Source organism: Struthio camelus, chromosome 3, assembly GCF_040807025.1.
Source record: "Struthio camelus isolate bStrCam1 chromosome 3, bStrCam1.hap1, whole genome shotgun sequence".
In the NCBI taxonomy this organism is placed as follows: domain Eukaryota; kingdom Metazoa; phylum Chordata; class Aves; order Struthioniformes; family Struthionidae; genus Struthio; species Struthio camelus.
Window position 1 is genome coordinate 131,446,970 of NC_090944.1, and position 17,437 is coordinate 131,464,406.

General features: G+C 39.1%; 1 protein-coding gene across 7 annotated transcripts in view; it reads left to right on the top strand.

Moving 5' to 3' along the window:
• The window catches only part of USP34 (ubiquitin specific peptidase 34), a 155,574-nt gene extending 138,258 nt beyond the window's left edge, over positions 1-17,316 (top strand). For 4 of the 7 annotated variants that reach the window (XM_068940330.1, XM_068940332.1, XM_068940331.1 and 1 more), the window contains 11 exons: positions 3,071-3,197; positions 3,582-3,689; positions 4,777-4,881; positions 5,007-5,131; positions 6,192-6,344; positions 7,307-7,430; positions 9,099-9,178; positions 9,968-10,108; positions 10,233-10,379; positions 10,995-11,154; positions 11,486-17,316. In XM_068940330.1, coding sequence (XP_068796431.1) covers positions 3,071-3,197; positions 3,582-3,689; positions 4,777-4,881; positions 5,007-5,131; positions 6,192-6,344; positions 7,307-7,430; positions 9,099-9,178; positions 9,968-10,108; positions 10,233-10,379; positions 10,995-11,154; positions 11,486-12,096 — 1,881 coding nt within the window. In that variant the 3' untranslated portion in view covers positions 12,097-17,316. The remainder of the gene's footprint in view (positions 1-3,070; positions 3,198-3,581; positions 3,690-4,776; positions 4,882-5,006; positions 5,132-6,191; positions 6,345-7,306; positions 7,431-9,098; positions 9,179-9,967; positions 10,109-10,232; positions 10,380-10,994; positions 11,155-11,485) is intronic. The other 3 variants (XM_068940333.1, XM_068940336.1, XM_068940334.1) reach the window with 1 other exon arrangement.
• Positions 17,317-17,437: the final 121 nt, after the last annotated feature.

Sequence of the window (17,437 nt, forward strand, 5' to 3'; positions counted from 1 at the left end):
GGAAGGATAAAATTAGAAAGACCTAAGCAGAAAGAGATGCAGCTATCCAGAGCTGTCAGGAGTAGTAAGAAACCGTTGTTTACTTTCTTTACATGCATACTTCCCCTGTCTTTACTTCTTTAATGAAGCTTCTTTGGTAGTAAAAGGAAGATTGAGCAAAATGTTTGTCTGCCTCTCAACACAGAGGGAAAGCACCAACAGACTATGTTGAGAGGGATGAGTTTATGCTTTTTTGGCATCGTTCTTATTACAGATCAACTGTGAGTGAACGGGAGCGCACAGTCAGAGTTATTACTAGTTAAAAAGGGTTAAGGTTACAGGTGAAATACAGAAATAACAAAGGATACTCAGATATCTATTGCGCTTAACGTTTTTGAATGCTTAGGCTGTCAGTTCAGATCAGAAGTGCACTTTTAAGGCAACTCTCCCTATCTTCCCTACCCACTTTGCTTTCCTTCGCAAGAAGGAGCAGTCTAAGAGCACGTAAACGATATTCCTTTCAGATGACACTAAACCTAAAGAGGTATTTCAGGAGCGCACATCGTGTACTCCAGCTGCAAATGGACATTTGGTCCATGCGACCAGACCAGAGTTAATCCGAAATAGAGAAACAAAATGAATAAATAATGCAGCCGTGAAATGCGTGCAGTTTGGATGTCAGGCCCTCCGCACCGACTGTTTCATTCTACAGATCCACTGGTACTGTTCTGTGCTGTTGACTAATGTAGGAAAAACCTAAAAGACGTTGCTGAAAAACCCTGAACCGTTAGTGGCAACTCTTTGAAGATGAGTGAGATACAGGAAGACTAAAAAAGGGCAAATAAAGTTATCTTTTCCTTTTAGGGTGGGTGGAAGAGGTTGGATTTTATTCAACGCTTCCATTATGAAGTTTTCTGATGGACTAGAAAGTGTCATTAAATATGCTGGCAACACAAATTAGGAGGCATTTAGGTGTGTCTTGAGAACAGGAGTAAAAGTCAAAATGGTCTGGATGTGTTGGAGAAACAGTGTAAAAATAAGATGAAATTCATTCTTGGCACATGCAAAACAGTGTAATTAGGGAAAATAAACTGGTACAAAACAACTGGATAGGCAGTAGTTGTAACTGTGCAATAAATGGAATATTAGAATAGATTGCTTTGGAAGATGTAAGCCAACACAAATGGAAGTCTCCAAGAGTAGTTTGAGCAAACTTCTGTCAAGGATATAAATATATTTAGTCTGCCTTAAGGCATATGGATGGATTAGATGATGCTTTGAGGTTGATTCCGGTCCTGTTTTTATATGACTTACAAAAAATTCTCTTAACTTTTTTATCTTGGTTTGTATTTTCTGCCACAAAGTGTGATAGAAAAAGCTGGAATTACAGAATCGAATAGAAAAGATAAAAATGAAGACACTGATGTACTGTTTGAAAATTAAATTTTTACAAGCTTATTACAAATTTAAGCCTATTGGCTCACTGCGGTTAGTTCCTCCAGAATATCTGTTGCCCCTTGTCTTTTAAACGCTTACGTTCGATAAACTTGGGCTAAAAAGTTAGGAACCGAGCTATAGCTTTGTTCACGTGCGAAACTCATAAGTAGACTAACATACAAGCATGTGTATGTGCAACAGGAACTGCTGTTTAACAGCTTAGTTAACTTGGATCGGTACTAACCACTGATAATGGAGATTATAAAGAATGCCTAATATAAGATGCAGATCATCATCAGGTAAAAACATTGCTAGAAATTAGATGAAACTGATGTTCAGCCCCTAGCTGAATTGCTTTACAGCTTGATGCTACCAGGCCTTATGTTTTCACTTGCTCACTGAACGTGTTTTACGTAGTGTAAAAATACTGTATCAAGCAGTCGTCACATCCAGAAAAGAGTTTTCCGTTTTCGCAGGGTTTTAGCAGGGTTGTCTGTATATCTTTCATCTTCATTGTAATATAAAAATGGCATATGAAGATTTTGCATTATAGGGAATAAGATTACTATTTATTTATCCTTGAAATATCCCAGCAGATTAAATATATTTTTTTTACATCTCATGCTGGAATTTTTGTGGTATGGGGAAGTGACTTGCTTCTTCCTTCCCAATTTTTCTATAAATCAGAGGTGCCCAGAAGATATTTTAGTTAGAAACGGAAAAGTAATTTATCTGACATAGAATCACGTATCACATGTCCTTAAGCAGCCTTTTGAAGCATGACTGGCATCTGTATTAATCTTACCTTTTTTTCCCCAAATTCACCTATGAGTCTTTCTTTCTGCATCTCTAATATCACTTTGTATCTAGGCAGGAAGATTGAGATTAGAGAGAGGTAACAATACAGCATCTCCGATTACGCTTTGCCTACTAGTTTTAGATAAACGCTATGTATAAAGACGAAAAACTTTGTAATTGTGTTGAGTCAAAGGTAATTGGCAGGCTGCCTGACTGTCTCGCTAACGTTTAAAGGGTTTACCTTGAAGGTAAAGTTCAGGGTGTTTTTTAATGTATTTCTTTTTAAGCTGTGGATGTGTTCACAAGGTGCTCATTTCTTGAGCAGAGGTAGGTAGCCGCTTGCGTAGAGGTTATTGCTATACTAAGTCTTACAGGTTCAGTTTTCCTCCGGCACACACGTGAAAAATTTGATATGGCTCTAGTTTTTGGGTTAGATGAGAAGAACAAAAATCAGTATTATGACCAAAAGCGAGTTTCAGTTTAACTCGCCGACAAGACTACCTCTTTTTCATTGTTGCCAAAACTATATATGCAGGTCAAGAGTTGTGTCCAGTTGTTATGTAAAATGCCTGTTCGTGTAGTCTTTCTTTCTCTTTCTCTCTCTCTCTCTCTCTCTCTCTCTCTCTCCTTCCTTCCTTCCTTCCTTCCTTCCTAGTAAATATACTACTTGTGTATCTAAACTTACTCTCTTTCTGAATGTTGGCATCTTTCCCTAGCTTTATTTCTAGCACAGTACATTTTGATGCATCTTTTTTGAGCATAAAATAAATCTAAAAGCAGTGTCTCTAGATTAGAGTTAGAAATGATAATGGGTGTATGTATTTGGCAACAGAAAGTTGTGCTTCCTTTTTTATAGTCCTTTAACACATTGCACATGATGTACCATGAGGCCACAGCCTGCCATGTGACTGGAGATCTGGTAGAACTTCTGTCTATATTCCTTTCGGTTCTGAAGTCAACACGTCCGTATCTTCAGAGAAAAGGTTGGATTATAACTCTTTTAAAGGATTTCTCCTGTTGTTCTCCCGTTTAATTAAGTTGTCATGACCCAAAAACTAACACTTTGTCTTGCTTTTTATCTGGTTTTAATAACTGACACAATTTCCGTACAGTAACAGAGATGAGATTATTAACAGTTATTAAATTGTTTAGTTATTAAATTGCTTATGGACGTAATGCAAAACTAGATGAAGTAAATTTGATAGCAGTGGACCAGTGACGTCATAGATTCCTAAACTGATTAAAATCACGTTAGAGGAGAAAAACCACAGGTTTTTGAAGAAGTTCAGCAGTAAAATTTTCTGCTTTATTTCAAGAGCTATTGAGAAATTAAAATAAGCACATTTGTGTGTTTTTTGCATTTGCAGATGTGAAGCAAGCTCTAATTCAGTGGCAGGAGCGAATTGAATTTGCCCATAAGCTCTTAACTCTGCTGAATTCGTACAGTCCTCCAGAACTCAGAAATGCTTGTATTGGTAAGTCATAATAGTATAACTGCAGTCAGGAAGAACCATCTCTGTGCAGTTACCTGCGCTGAACTTTAAATTCTGGTTTTGGAATTGCAAATGTTCGTTAGAGACTATATAGACTAGGATTGTTTATTATTAATATCATCAACAAAGTTGCTCTTCTAACTAATTTTATTTTCATCAGGTTAAAATTAATATTTGTACTTTGCTAGTCATGCAGATTGTGTGCACAAAAAGTTGGCGTTCGTTCTGAGAAGCCACTTTGCTACAGAACTTATTTTAAAAAGAGGTTACGTGATAAGGAGTAACTCGTGAATTCAGGTGTTAGTGAGTTTAGAATCAAGTCCCAAATCTCTCATGGAAATTCCAAGTAGTAACTAAAGCTCCTTTCAGAAGAAGGATGCATGGCGACCAAGTCACTCTGAGTAACAGCTCTTAGCGTCTGGTTTTATGATCCATTTACTGGAAAATATAATAATAAACGTAAAGCTTAAATAGCTTGTAGGAGTGAATGGATTTGCTTTATAAAATGTAGGCATAGACATCATAGGAAAAGTGTCTTTCTTGCATTGGAAGACCTATTTGAAAAGTTTTTCTTATTTAGGTTTTTAAGTATTGTTTAATGGGTAAAATCTTCATTTTTATGCATGTTGATGAAGGCCTAAAACATTGTCCGCATTAAACCTTCTTTTTGTGACTTGTATGCATTTTCCCCTTATTTTGAGTGCCTTTCTCATTGCCCTCCTGGCTGCTGCTGATTGACATTTTCCAGGCATCAAACCTGATATGGTAAAGAAGAAGGAAAAGAGGGTAATTTTATTGAGCTTCTACTTTCTGCAACCTGGCACCACTCTCATTGGTTGTTGATATAACACGGAGCAGATTTTCTTCTAGTGGAGGAGGTGAAGGGAATCTTGACCGATTTAGGTGTATTCACTTTACATGTTATTCACAGTAAAGCCTACTTCCACGATGCGCACTAGCAAAAGTGATATTAAAGAGCCTAGGTCTGAAAATGCATGAGCCATAAACTAAACTGTTTGCTGTTAAGAAATAACAAAGTGTAATAGCAAAAACAACTTTTTATTTGTAGATGTCCTCAAGGAGCTTGTACTTTTAAGTCCTCATGATTTCCTGCATACTCTGGTTCCATTTCTGCAGCACAATCATTGTACATACCACCACAGTAATATCCCAAGTAGGTATTTCAGTGATCGTATTTTGAAGTTATATTACACTGTTATTAATCTATCATGTGCCCTGCTAATTTCAAATATTGACCTTTTTTAATATATCCCTGTTTTATCCTAACTTATACTACAGTGTCTCTCGGACCTTATTTTCCATGTCGTGAAAATTTGAAATTAATAGGGGGAAAGAGCAATATTCGTCCTCCTCGTCCTGAACTTAATATGTGCCTCTTGCCTACCATGGTGGAAGCTAGCAAGGTATGAAAATATATTTATCATGTGAATAGCTATTTGTCTGCTGTTTTCCCTCTTTTTAAAAGTATTAAAAGAATCCAGTAGCTTAATACATTTACTTATTCTTTGTGAACAAAGCATAATTCTTCTTCAAGATGTGTTGTCCTCATATACTCCATTCTAGATGTGCACTCCAGAAGCACCATATCCCTGCCCTTGTGATACACAGCTTCGTATTCTAGATGTGATGAGAGTTTGAACCTTGTCTTTAGAAAAAAAAAAAAAAAAAATCATTTTGATAATCTCCCAATCTGTTTGTGACATTTATAAAGAAGATTTAGGAACAGCCCAGGGATCGTCCAGATGGGTTTCAAGCTATGTTCAGACTTATTAACAGACAGTTGAATAGATCCTCCGGGTCTCGTTAGACTCCGTTCCACCAGGACTGAAGCACAACCTCCTCTTTGTTTGGGTAAAATACTGATACCTGAAACATGCAGGGCTATTGTATAGGGCTTTAAGTCTTTTACTTTCTATTCTCCCTTCTGTGGGCTTCCTGATGGGATGCCAACTTTGGTGGGGCTACTTTGTAGTCACTTGCCATGTCCCATTACCACAATTGCAGCAAGGTGGGATCTAAGGTGGGATTCAACTCACATAACTTTGCCTATCTAAACGGTCAGCGTCCAGCTCTTTCTATGGTTAATGGAGAGAAAAAGTTACCCTCAGAAGGAGATTCATCCTTTCTGTCTTAGACAGCTGAATCTGGACAAGTTGACTCTTCCTCTGGAGAAGTCTGTGTCTCTCTCCACTGACTGCAGAGACTACTTAAATGACTAGATTTTAGATAGCTAAAGTCAGGTAAGATGAATCCCACCCTTAAAGCGAATATGTATGGACAATCATTTGAAGAAGGAAAATTAGTTACTTGCTGTCCAGTAACTATGATTCTTCAAGATGTTTTGTCCACACAGATTCTGTGGTCCTCCTCCTATGCTAACTCAGAGGAGTCCTGTCATAGGGGATTCTTATCGGTGAAGGAATTGAGCGGTGGTTGAAGCCGCCATCCCCCTTATGCCCTCAGGTACAGTGGTCGCAAGGACACACTGGGTGCAGGCACAGCCCCAGTGGACACTGCTATTCAGAAAGAATCCAATCTCCTGCACATGGGGCGTATGTGCACGTAGATGGGAATCTGTGTGGACAACACATTTCGAAGAAGCACGGTTACTGTAGGGTAAGTAACCCTTCTTTTTTAAAGCTTTCAAATGATGCTTTGTATATTTGTGTACCATCAAATTTACTGTATAACCAAACTTTTAAAAAGTGGTATAGAACCAGAAATTACCTGTAGTGGTTTTCCCATCATGCATCCAGCTGCAATGGATGTGACAGAAAATAGTATAAATATTTGAACTGAAAAGTAATTATATTATATGACACAGTATCTTACACTTTATAATGCATTCATATATGTTAGGAGCTAGCAGACTTGTAAGCCTCCGAGATCACATCCACAATTATGTTTGCCTGTGTTTTTGCATGCTCATTTTTCATCCATTTGTTTTGTTAAGATTGCATTTGTTTGCCTGAATTTTTGAGACTTCTTTCTGGCTATCTGGTCTACAAAATCTGATGCCCTTTTGAGCATGTACATCCCAAAGAGTTTAAAATGTTCATGTACAAAACCCTTGGCATAGATTTATCATGTGCTTTGAGACACTCCTGAAAATACCGCTTTGAAAGCTGCTGAAGGCATGATCTTAAGAAAATTCTGACTTCTGAAGACATATAGTAACCAACAAATTATGGTCTAAAAAGCACTAGTGTATATTTAGATAACTGTATGTGATTTAGAATTATTGCTTTTTTGTCTGATCGTCTTCAAGATGTGATCTTCACGCAGCTTTGCGCCTTCTCGGTCTGCTCATTCAGAATCCTGCAATGAAGAATTTTTACTGAGAGGGGGGAACTGAATTTGCCATTCCTGCTATGGTCTCAATGTTATGCTTGCCGAGGACGCGCTGATGAGACGCGGCTGGCCTGGGTTGGTCTTGAAAATTCCCATAGTGATCTTCTGTAGCATTCAATTAAACATTTTAGGGCAAAAAGGGCAGTCAGATTAAGCTAAATGCTTAGGAAATCTGGTAGCTGTCCAGTTGCTTATGTAGTTTAAGTGAAGCTCTCTTAAATCTTCAGGGCAAAGATGATGTTTACGATCGTATGCTGCTAGACTACTTCTTCTCTTATCATCAGTTCATCCATCTACTATGTCGAGTTGCAATCAATTGTGAAAAGTTTTCTGAAACTTTAGTTAAAATGAGTAAGTATGAAAGTTACACAGCCTAAGTATATTTTCTTTTGCTGCAATAATTGTGCTTCTGCACTGAGTTTTTTATTTAACGTTTTTAAATAAAAGCAGTGTTTGTGAAACTTGCTGTAGTAATAGTTTTAGAAATTAAAGTTTTATTCTTGTATCCACAGAGCTGTGCAACAGGTGCAGTCTTACGTACATGATTGTCATGCCTCGGGCTTGTCCAGAAAGGACCCGAGGCAACCAGTGAGATCTGGTCAGATCCTGAAACCTCAGTCTCTCTGCCAAATGATGCCATTTGTGGCAGTTATTTTTAGGATTTTACCTGCCCAGGAACACATAGGGCGATCTAGACAGCCGCTGAATGGTACTCACTCTGTTGTTATCAGCCTAGGTTTAGTTTTACTCCATTGCTTTGGGAACTGCCACGATAGTTAACTAAGTTTATAACCGTCCGATGAATATAGTTTGTACCTGAAAAGACAGACACTGTTTCAGCTCTGCAAGTAGGTAGCACTAGTACTTGGGTTTCTTCGTATAACAATGTAAATCTATTATTTTTTCAGTGTGTGAACAAGGCATTGATGGCTTTATCTGTATAATTACTCCAGCCGTTCTGCCTGGTTCTCTGCAGTAGAGCATCCTGGTCTGATTTGCCCCATTAAATGCGTGTGTTAGTCTGAAGGCACATCATCTCCTCCCCCCCCCCCCCCCCCCCCCCAAAAAAAAAAAAAAAAGGGACCCTAGGATAGGCACAGTGTGATAGGTGCAGGTGCCCAAACATCGCAGTCGTGCAATTGCATTTATCACGTAAGGCACACGTGCTGGGAGTTGTCTTACCTTACTTCCATTGCCAAAAACTTAGGCATCCAGTCAGAGTCCCGCTATAGTCAGTGGAGAGATGTAGATTCCTTCAGATGGAAATTTGTCTCCTGATTCTTAAGATACTTGCCTTAAACAACACGATCACCTGCTTGATTTCTCTGCCTGTACAATCTACGCAGCTAGCTTCGATTAGATGTCAAACTTCTAGACAGTTAAAACTATACAAAATTAATCATATACAAGAAAACACTATTAATAGTAGTGTGGATGTCCTTTTGATCGCCTGAATCACCCATTTTTCCAGTATTTGTCATGTCCTTCTGGCTTTAACTCTAGCATTATTAATGTGTGCTGTAGGTTCCTTGGGTAAAAAAGTGTACTGGGGAGGTGTATTGTTTGGTACTGCCCAGCGTATCCCTTAACTGTTTCATTGTATAGGGAACAGTAGTGCTTGGGGTAATAATGAAGATTATCCTTTAAAAATTATATGCCGCTTTTAAAAAGATATTTAAAACCTTGAGATATTTAAAACTTTTAAGTGCCATAGCTGATCAGTTAAAAAGGTAAGAAAGCAGTAATGAATCTGGTTACAAATCCAGAACTAAAGCCAGCTGTTCTTTTAGTTTTTATATTTTTACTTTTCACAGAAATACTCACGGGATGTATTTATTAATTGTACTGTAAAAATTTCACAGACCGTAGGTCTTTCTGATCATATCCTTTGCATGTGATCATATAAAATGAAACAGTACTTTGGAGTGATATATATATGTCAGCAAATGAATATATCCAACTAATATCAGTTTTAGATCGTTCTCACATGGTAACTTTTATTTTCTCATAAAATTTCAGGTGTCCTAGTTGCGTATGAAGGTTTACCACTTCACCTTGCATTATTCCCCAAGCTTTGGACCGAGCTTTGTCAGACTCAGGTAAGATTCAATTCAGTGGGTGTGAGAACTGATTCCATGGAAGTACAAGCAAATGCGGTTTGACTGTGAAACAGCTCTTAACTAGTAAATCATAACTACTGGATATTGTCTACTCATTCAAAATATTAACATTTTGAATAGACAGTCCCTCTGTTTATGTGGCATGTCATCTAATAAACCCTGATAAATCAGGTATAGACGTTTAGCAAGTTTCGTTTGGTCCCAGAATTCCCTAGGTCCAGCAAACTCTTATGCATTAACTTTATACGTTACATGAATATAGGAAGAGTGGGGACTTCTGCAGTGTACAGGATTTACTTCTTTCTGCCTCTCTGGGTTTTCTGCTTTTTGTATAATGTAAACACTGGTGTGATAGAGATAAAAATTGAGAGATCTCTAAGTCTGGTGTCTTCCTTGTGCAACAGCTGGTAGTGCACCCGCTGCGAGGAGGGGCCTTTGCACCTCTGCGGGAGGTCCCTGTAGTTGGCCCACAGATTAGGAGAGACTGGCCCTTTAAATACGTGCTGCTCGTGATAACTTGCATTCCCATGGAATAAGCTTTATTTTAAACTGAAAATGTGAGACAATAATTGAGAATACTTAATTTGTACAATTTACTAATACTGATAACAAATATTTCAGGACGATCAGGTAAGAACTTTCCAGTATCAGTTAGAGCCCGGTGGGCCCGGTTAGATGGTGGGCAATCGAGACAAACGTTGGAGACAGTGTTAACAGAGTGTCGTGCTTCCAGTGATGATTTTGCCCTGTTCTTTCTTTCTTCACTAGTCTGCAATGTCAAAGAACTGTGTTAAGCTCCTCTGTGAAGATCCAGTTTTTGCAGAATACATAAAATGTATTCTAATGGATGAAAGGACCTTTCTTAACAACAACATTGTATATACCTTCTTGACCCATTTTCTTCTAAAGGTATGTGGTCTTGTAGTGATAGTTTATACTCCGAGAAGTGCAGTCATACGTATTATTTCAGTTTAGTGTACTGTTTTCACAGTACTTTTTTTTTGTGGTTTTAAAACAAGTCTTCTCTTTACAGGTCCAAGGGCAGGTGTTTTCTGAAGCAAACTGTGCCAACCTAATCAATACTCTAATTACAAACCTAATAAATCAGTATCAAAGCCTAGAATCTGACTTCAGCAACCAGAGAGTTGAAATTTCCAAAGCGAGCTCTACTTTAAATGGGGTGAGTCTTTTTTAAGCCATTCAAATATCAGGCTCTTTTAGGAGGCAGCTTATTTTCTATGGAAACACTTCAGTGCCGTGTGCCAAGCTCTGATTACAGAGGCGCACATTTTAGCTCAACTTAGTACGTAAGTGGAATCCCTGGGGTCAGGGCGTTTAGAAGCTCACTGCCGGCTAGAAATTTTAACGTCTACTAAAGAGACAGTCAGGAGTTTACAGAGCGCCTGTCTGAGCTCCCCTGAATTCTCCACGCTGATGGTAGCGACCATGGGACTAGGGGAGCTGCGTATTCTAGAAATAAATGAATACATAAAAGTCATGTAAAGTACGCTGGAATTAAGCATTGGAATGTTGTAACCAAGCAACAAGTTTCATCTCGCAGTGAGCAACACAGTGTTGTCATCTGCTTAGGAACAGATAGATCTACATTGTAGTCTGCGTGTAGCAGTGAGTGAGAAATTTCAGTAGCGTAGGTGTATTTAGAATCTGATCTTTTGGATGTTGAGAAGTGTTCAGAACATACTGAAGCCTCTTCTTATTACACAGATCTCTGTGTATAGGATTAATCAAATAAGACTTTTAAATTAAGCTAGTCACGTTTACTCTGTTTTTTCAGGACCTCCGAGCACTTGCCTTGCTGCTTTCGGTGCACACTCCCAAACAGCTCAATTCTGCCCTGATTCCAACTTTACAAGAGCTTTTAAACAAATGTAGAGCTTGTCAACAACAGAGGAACTCATTACAAGAGCAAGAAGCCAAAGAAAGAAAAACTAAAGGTTTGCTTTCTATAAAGTTGGTGTCATTCTAACACCTTTTTACAGACTTTTAGAAAATTAATGTAACACATTGCTTTCTTAAAGATGAAGGCAGGCCTTCTCTTGATTACAATTCCTAATGCTGCACAAGAAATACGATGTTATTGTGGCGATAAAACGTTAAGCAATTACATGAATTGTCTTTAAGGAAAGAAACATTTGTATTAATTGGTGTGCGTAATGTGGAAAAGTTCTTTGCAGGATGAAAATGTGAAATGGCAGGCCTGCTGCTTGGATGGATAGCATGAAGACAACGCAGTTTTCCTAATATAGGTACCTTTTTTTCTTACAGACGATGAAGGAGCTACTCCTGTAAAAAGAAGACGGGTCAGCAGTGATGAGGAGCACACTGTAGATAGCTGTATCAGTGATATAAAAACTGAACCACGGGAGGCGTTGACCCCAACAAGCACTTCAGATAATGAGACAAGGGACTCTTCAATCATTGATCCTGGCACTGAACAAGATCCTCCTTCCCCTGAGAACAGTTCTGTCAAAGAGTACAGAATGGAAGTTCCATCTTCATTTTCAGAAGACATAATGCTAACAACGAGGTCACAACACACAGAAGAGCAGTCAGGAAATGGTAAATTTGAAGAATGCAAGGAATTTAAAGACCTGCAGACTTCTAAGGATTCCATTGTAGCGGAGGAGGACGCAGAATTTCCTTCCACTTCGATCTCAGCAGTTTTATCTGACCTCGCAGATTTGAGAAGCTGTGATGGTCAAGCCTTACCATCCCAGGACCCTGAAACTAGTTTATCAATCAGTTGTGGCCATTCCAGAGGACTTTTTAGTCATATGCAGCAGCATGACATTTTAGACATCCTATGTAGGACCATAGAGTCTACGATTCATGTGGTCACAAGGATATCTGGAAAAGGAAACCAAGCTGCTTCTTGACATTAGATGGAGCATGTCTGCTTTTAAGTCTTTTTTTTCCCCCCCCAAAATGCTGTTTGTATAAGTTTTGCTTATTTCTGTTTTGTGCTTCAGTTTGTCCAGTGCTCTCTGCTTGAATGGCAAGATAGATTTATATGCTTAATTCTTGGTCAGGCAGAACTCCAGGTTTTTTGTTTTTTTTTGTTTTTTTTTGTTTTTTTTGCATCTACCGTACACTTTCTTAAAGGGCAATCAAATAATGGATATGTTTTATGTAATTAAGAGTTCACTGTAGTGGCTTTCATTTAATATGGCTGTCTGGGAGAACAGGGCCTCCTTGCCCTGTACGATGTAATTTAAACTTATGGCATTTTTACTGTGTATAATATGGTGTCCTCTGTGCCAGTTTTGTACCTTATAATAGAGGCAGATTGCCTCAGATCGCTGTGGTTCTTATTATCAAAATTAAGTTTACTTGTATACTAAACAACCACAAGAAATTTGATTCTGTAAAGAATCCTCTTTAGCTGTGGCCTGGCAGTATATATATGGTGCTTTATTTAACAGAATACCTGTGGAGGAAATAAAGCACACTTGATGTAAAATTAATTGTTTTATTTTTATTGACATGATCAATTGCTATTCTGTGCACTTCATTAAACTGATTGTGATTACTTTTCATTTGTTTATATATGTTGCTTCAGTCTTTAGATTTGTCAGCAAAGACAACTTGAAAACTGAAACAGGTGCAGAGAGCTGTGGTGTTCGGGTGCCTCTGATTTGTGTAAATTTGGTCCTTTTTGGTGTACTTTGCATGAATGTTCAGTCTCACAGTCAAGAAGGGTGTTTACTTTTATTGCAGTAGTTAAGCACATAAAGTGGTGTAAGAAGCCAGTGGACCCTTTCGTTTCTTCCCTTGACTTCAGCCTGCACTAGCCTGTTCTTCCGCTCCCCCCTGCACCACCTGCAGCCTTCCTTTCCTTTTCCTCTAGCCCTGCCGCCTCTGAGGCCCGCTCCGGCTCACTGTGCTCCCTCGCTTTCTTGGCGACTTCCCCAGCTCCTGAAACGCTAAGATGACTTTGTCATCTCTTCCTGTCCTGTTTCCTGAGTAGTAGCCATTTTCTGTGTGATCTGGTTTTTGATGGTTCTAGTTTTAACCTCTAGTTAAAATCCATTTTCGGCTTCACTTTCCAGTTTATCTCATTTGGTTTTCTGTTGTGTTTAAAACGCATCTATCTTGGCCTTTTCTCTTCTGAATTCCTTCCTCCTGTCCATCACTTAATGTTGTTTAGCATCACTTCTTCAGTCCGTGATTCTGTTGTGCAGCGCTTTTGTGACTTCTCTTCATCTCTTTGCATCTATTCTCAGTTATTTCTTTTACCTCCTGTAATTAATAATTTGTCTTAAAGTTTACACTGTGTGTTCCCTTTGTAACAATATAACAAGCTCTTTTTTCTGCATTTACTACCACTGTAATGGTACTGCTGATTGCTTAAGTCAGTCTCCTTACTCAGATTTTAAGTAATGATGTTTTTACTCTCTTTAGGCATAGTTTTATTACTATTTCTAATCAGCTTCTCCATAGATTTTAACTTCAGAGAAATCAGCAGCAGCATCTAGCCAGAACTTCTACATAACGAGCGACAGAATTCATCAGTCGACTCTTCCGCCAGACCTAGTCACTTGTGGCTAAAATCTGTTTAGAAAGATACTCCCCGCACGATCTAAAATCTTCAAGTGAAAAAGAACCCATTACATCCCTTCGGTAAGTAGTCTCAGTTATTAATCACGCTCATCAAAAACGTGCATCTGATTTTTGTTACGCTCTCTGACTTCAGCTTCCAGCCATCGCACTTTGTTGCGCTTTATTTATTCTCATACAGGTACCTGCTGACCACGGTAAGGTCACGCCGTAACCCTCTTACTGTAGAGCAGGATTCTCTGACCTGTGGTGGTTCTTTTCCCTGTTATTTTGAAATCCTGTAAGTGGTGGAACAAAATTTAAAACGCCAGCCTCGTAATGGTTGCAGAAATGACACACAAGTAAAGTAACCTCTTTCTTCCTCTTCCGTGTTCCCTGCTTCACATTAGTCCTTTCGTTTGCAGCACTGCAGTGTTCAGCTGGTCACTGACCACGTCCTTTAAGTTATTTTTCAGGATGTTTTCCCCTACAGATCTGTGTGTGTGTGTGTTTTGCAGATGCTATCAGTGGCAATTTTTGTCTCTTAGATTTGTGACACTAGTTGACAGTGTAATTGGTGATTTAGAATCCTGCTAGAAATCTATTTATTTGACGATCGATTTCCATTAGCAAGAATTGCTGGAAGTTACAATTTCGTACTATGTTTCAGTGATATGGTTATGCTGGGTTTTAATGGCTCTTTAAGCAAAATAGCCTTAAATAGTAAGGCATGTAGCTTAGGTAAGCTGAGGTGTGCTATGCCAGCAGTTCCCTTTGCAGCCTCATCAGAAAGCTAGATCAAATTGTTTGACAACACATTAAGAAACATGCTGATTAGCTTTAATTAAAAGATTATCCTTTGGTTCTAAACTGTATCTCATACTAGCTTGTTTATTATTTTGCTGGCAAATTGTGCCCAGATTAACAGAAATAAGAACAGCTCTTACTGCTCTTCCCTTACATTACCTTACCGGTTCCCCCATAAACTGAGTCTTCCTGCAGTTCTTTACTGGGAATTTTTTTTCAGGTCCTTTGGAACAAAAGTGAGTGGTACCTGCACAAACTTGTTTGCTCTCCCATATCTTCTTTCTCTTCAAAGTTTGCACCTGTTTATCTTCCTCTGTGTATGTCCCTCGTTTTACATGTTCGGTAGGCCATGGTTTCTTTCATACTAGCCCCCTTCTTTCTTTAAGCCATTTTTCTGGTTTGTATTTCCTTGCCTTGAAGAATGCCGTTTGTCTCCCTGTCTTTGAAAAACTTATCTCTAACTAGCTTCCTCACTCTCTTGCATCTTTGTCTCAAAGCTTTTATTCCCTTCCTTCTACCTGTATTAATGATTCTTTAAAATTGATTAATCCTTTTCCCTGTCTATACTTTCTTAGGGACTTGCTCAGCTCCCATGATTTCAACTACTGTCCTCTCTGACCGACTCATTTCTGCGCTGTTAAATCCCACCTCTCATCTAACGTTTATGTATTTCCTCCTGGAGGTCCCATCGCTCGTTTAACCTCTTCACACCCCGAGCGTTTAAAACCCTTTTTCCTTTCGCTGTCTTCACTGGCTGTACAGTCCATACCAGTCACCCTCTACCTCCTGGACTCTAAGACCACCCGTTACTCTGATTTTCTGCTACCAGTATTCTCTTACAAAAATCTACTACAAATCTGCTCTTTCACCCTTAAATGTTTTTCCCTTTTGTTCTCTCAGATACCACGTTCTCCAGAATCTTGGCACATTGTGAAAGCCATACATCACAAACAAAATTCCTTCTTCCTCTTCCTGCTGTCACTTCTTTCACAGTGCTCGCTCTGCCTCCAATAACTTCTGTGCTCATCAGTCTCGTTTTGAACACATCAATCCCACAAAACTTGTGCTTATTTTCCTCAGACTCCCTACCTGCCTCCATTCCTAATGTTTTCTGTTTTGTTATATTGTGAAACTTGAGGGTAGGGAACTTGCAGCAGAGATTTGTTCAAAAAACAAAAGTACGTGTAGTACACTAAGCCAGTTATCGTCGTATCGTTACTAAATGATCTGAAATTCCAAACCCTGCTCCATCCAACTCAAAGACTGGTAGCAAGTGGTTTAACATTCTTCAGTTTGTTGAACTTTTGCAAAGCCTGTGAGGAATATGAGAAATTTTTAACAGTTGAGAATAAAGTGTTTTCCCTAAGATAGCAATTGTATTCTGTATACCCTGGTTGGCTAACAGTGCTAGAAATACTTCTGAAGGCTACCTGCTACAAGTACAGGGAACTTTTATTTTCTGCACTCTAAAATAACTCTGTCCAGAAATCAGCCTTTCAGGTCAGCAACATGATGCTCCTGTCAGCAGAGTTCCAGCACATACAGTGAAGACAGCAAGAGTCCTGGAACGCTGGTGAAGCAAAAAGGAAAGCCGTGCCCTCCTTTTCTGACTGGCAGGATAGAGCCCAAACCAGTCAGTCCGGCGCTCTCTGTTGGTGTGAAAGCAGACTTCATTGCCCACTTCTGCTGACAGTGGAAGGCCAGCCTACCAGCAGGATCAACAGGTAGACACTTACCTTCATGTTTTAATTCAAGAACGCTTGTACACATTATCAAACTTACAGCCATGCAGGCATGAAGGAGCGGGAGGAATGCTAAAGAAGAAACATCATCTTGAGTTTAGTACACCTTTCATTGAAGAGGAAACGAGGGCTGGCTGGGGCTGTTCTTCCTCTTACCGTCTCAGACCTTCCAGCAGCAGTCGCAAACAGTTTTCTCGGGGAGCTGACTGTCCCACACCAGGAAAAGGGGCGACACTAGGACCACAAGTCATTTCTTTTTTGAACTGTCGACTGCGGACTGGGCCAGAGTTACTATGCCTGCTGCTGGAAGCAGACAAGAAAATTCTGGCTAGCAAAACAAACTAGTAAAGGGCACTTGTGACCCAAAAACGCACACCTTTTTTTTTAGCCAGTAGGGAAAAGCAGTGTTGGAGATACTGCCCAAAAAAAAGAGTGCCAAGGGTGTAGGACATAGCGTTTGAAGAAACTTGTGATTCTGGGGAGCGTATTACTTTGGATGGAAGTAACAGCCTACACTACTCAGATACTAAGTTGTAGCGAGATCTCTTAGACCCCGTCTACACACAAACCGACTTCAGCCTAATTTCAATTTAGGGATCTCAATTTAAACCTAGGTTTTCCACCTTTAAATAAAGGTTGTCGCTTGGCCAATTAACACTCTGGCTGAAAATTATTTTTTTTTGTACAAAAAAACTAAAGTTTTTTTTATTCTTGAATATTTAACAAAAAAGAGGCACTGAACTTAAAAGCGTTCAGGAAAACATAAGCCCGATCTACTAAAAACGGTCTTTCTCAAGAGGGTGGTTTCTTCAGCCTCAATATGGACACTTGCAACATAAGCAATGGAACACTTACTTTAAAAACAACAACAAAAAAAAGTCTTTGTACATTTGTCCTGATGATATTAGGTGCTGCTTCTTTTTACTACAACAAACTCTTCCTAAGTTCATAGGGGGTAGTCTCCTGAGAACTTAAGGGAAAAATCTCTCCTGTAGGGAAGCGCAGCAAATCTTTGTCTTTTGCCCGATACAAGTTTGTCTGCGGTAAGGTTGCTGTATGTTAGTGTCCTGTGAAATAAAATATATAGGACTCAAGTTCTAGATATACTCACTGAGTTTGGCAATGTCAGTTA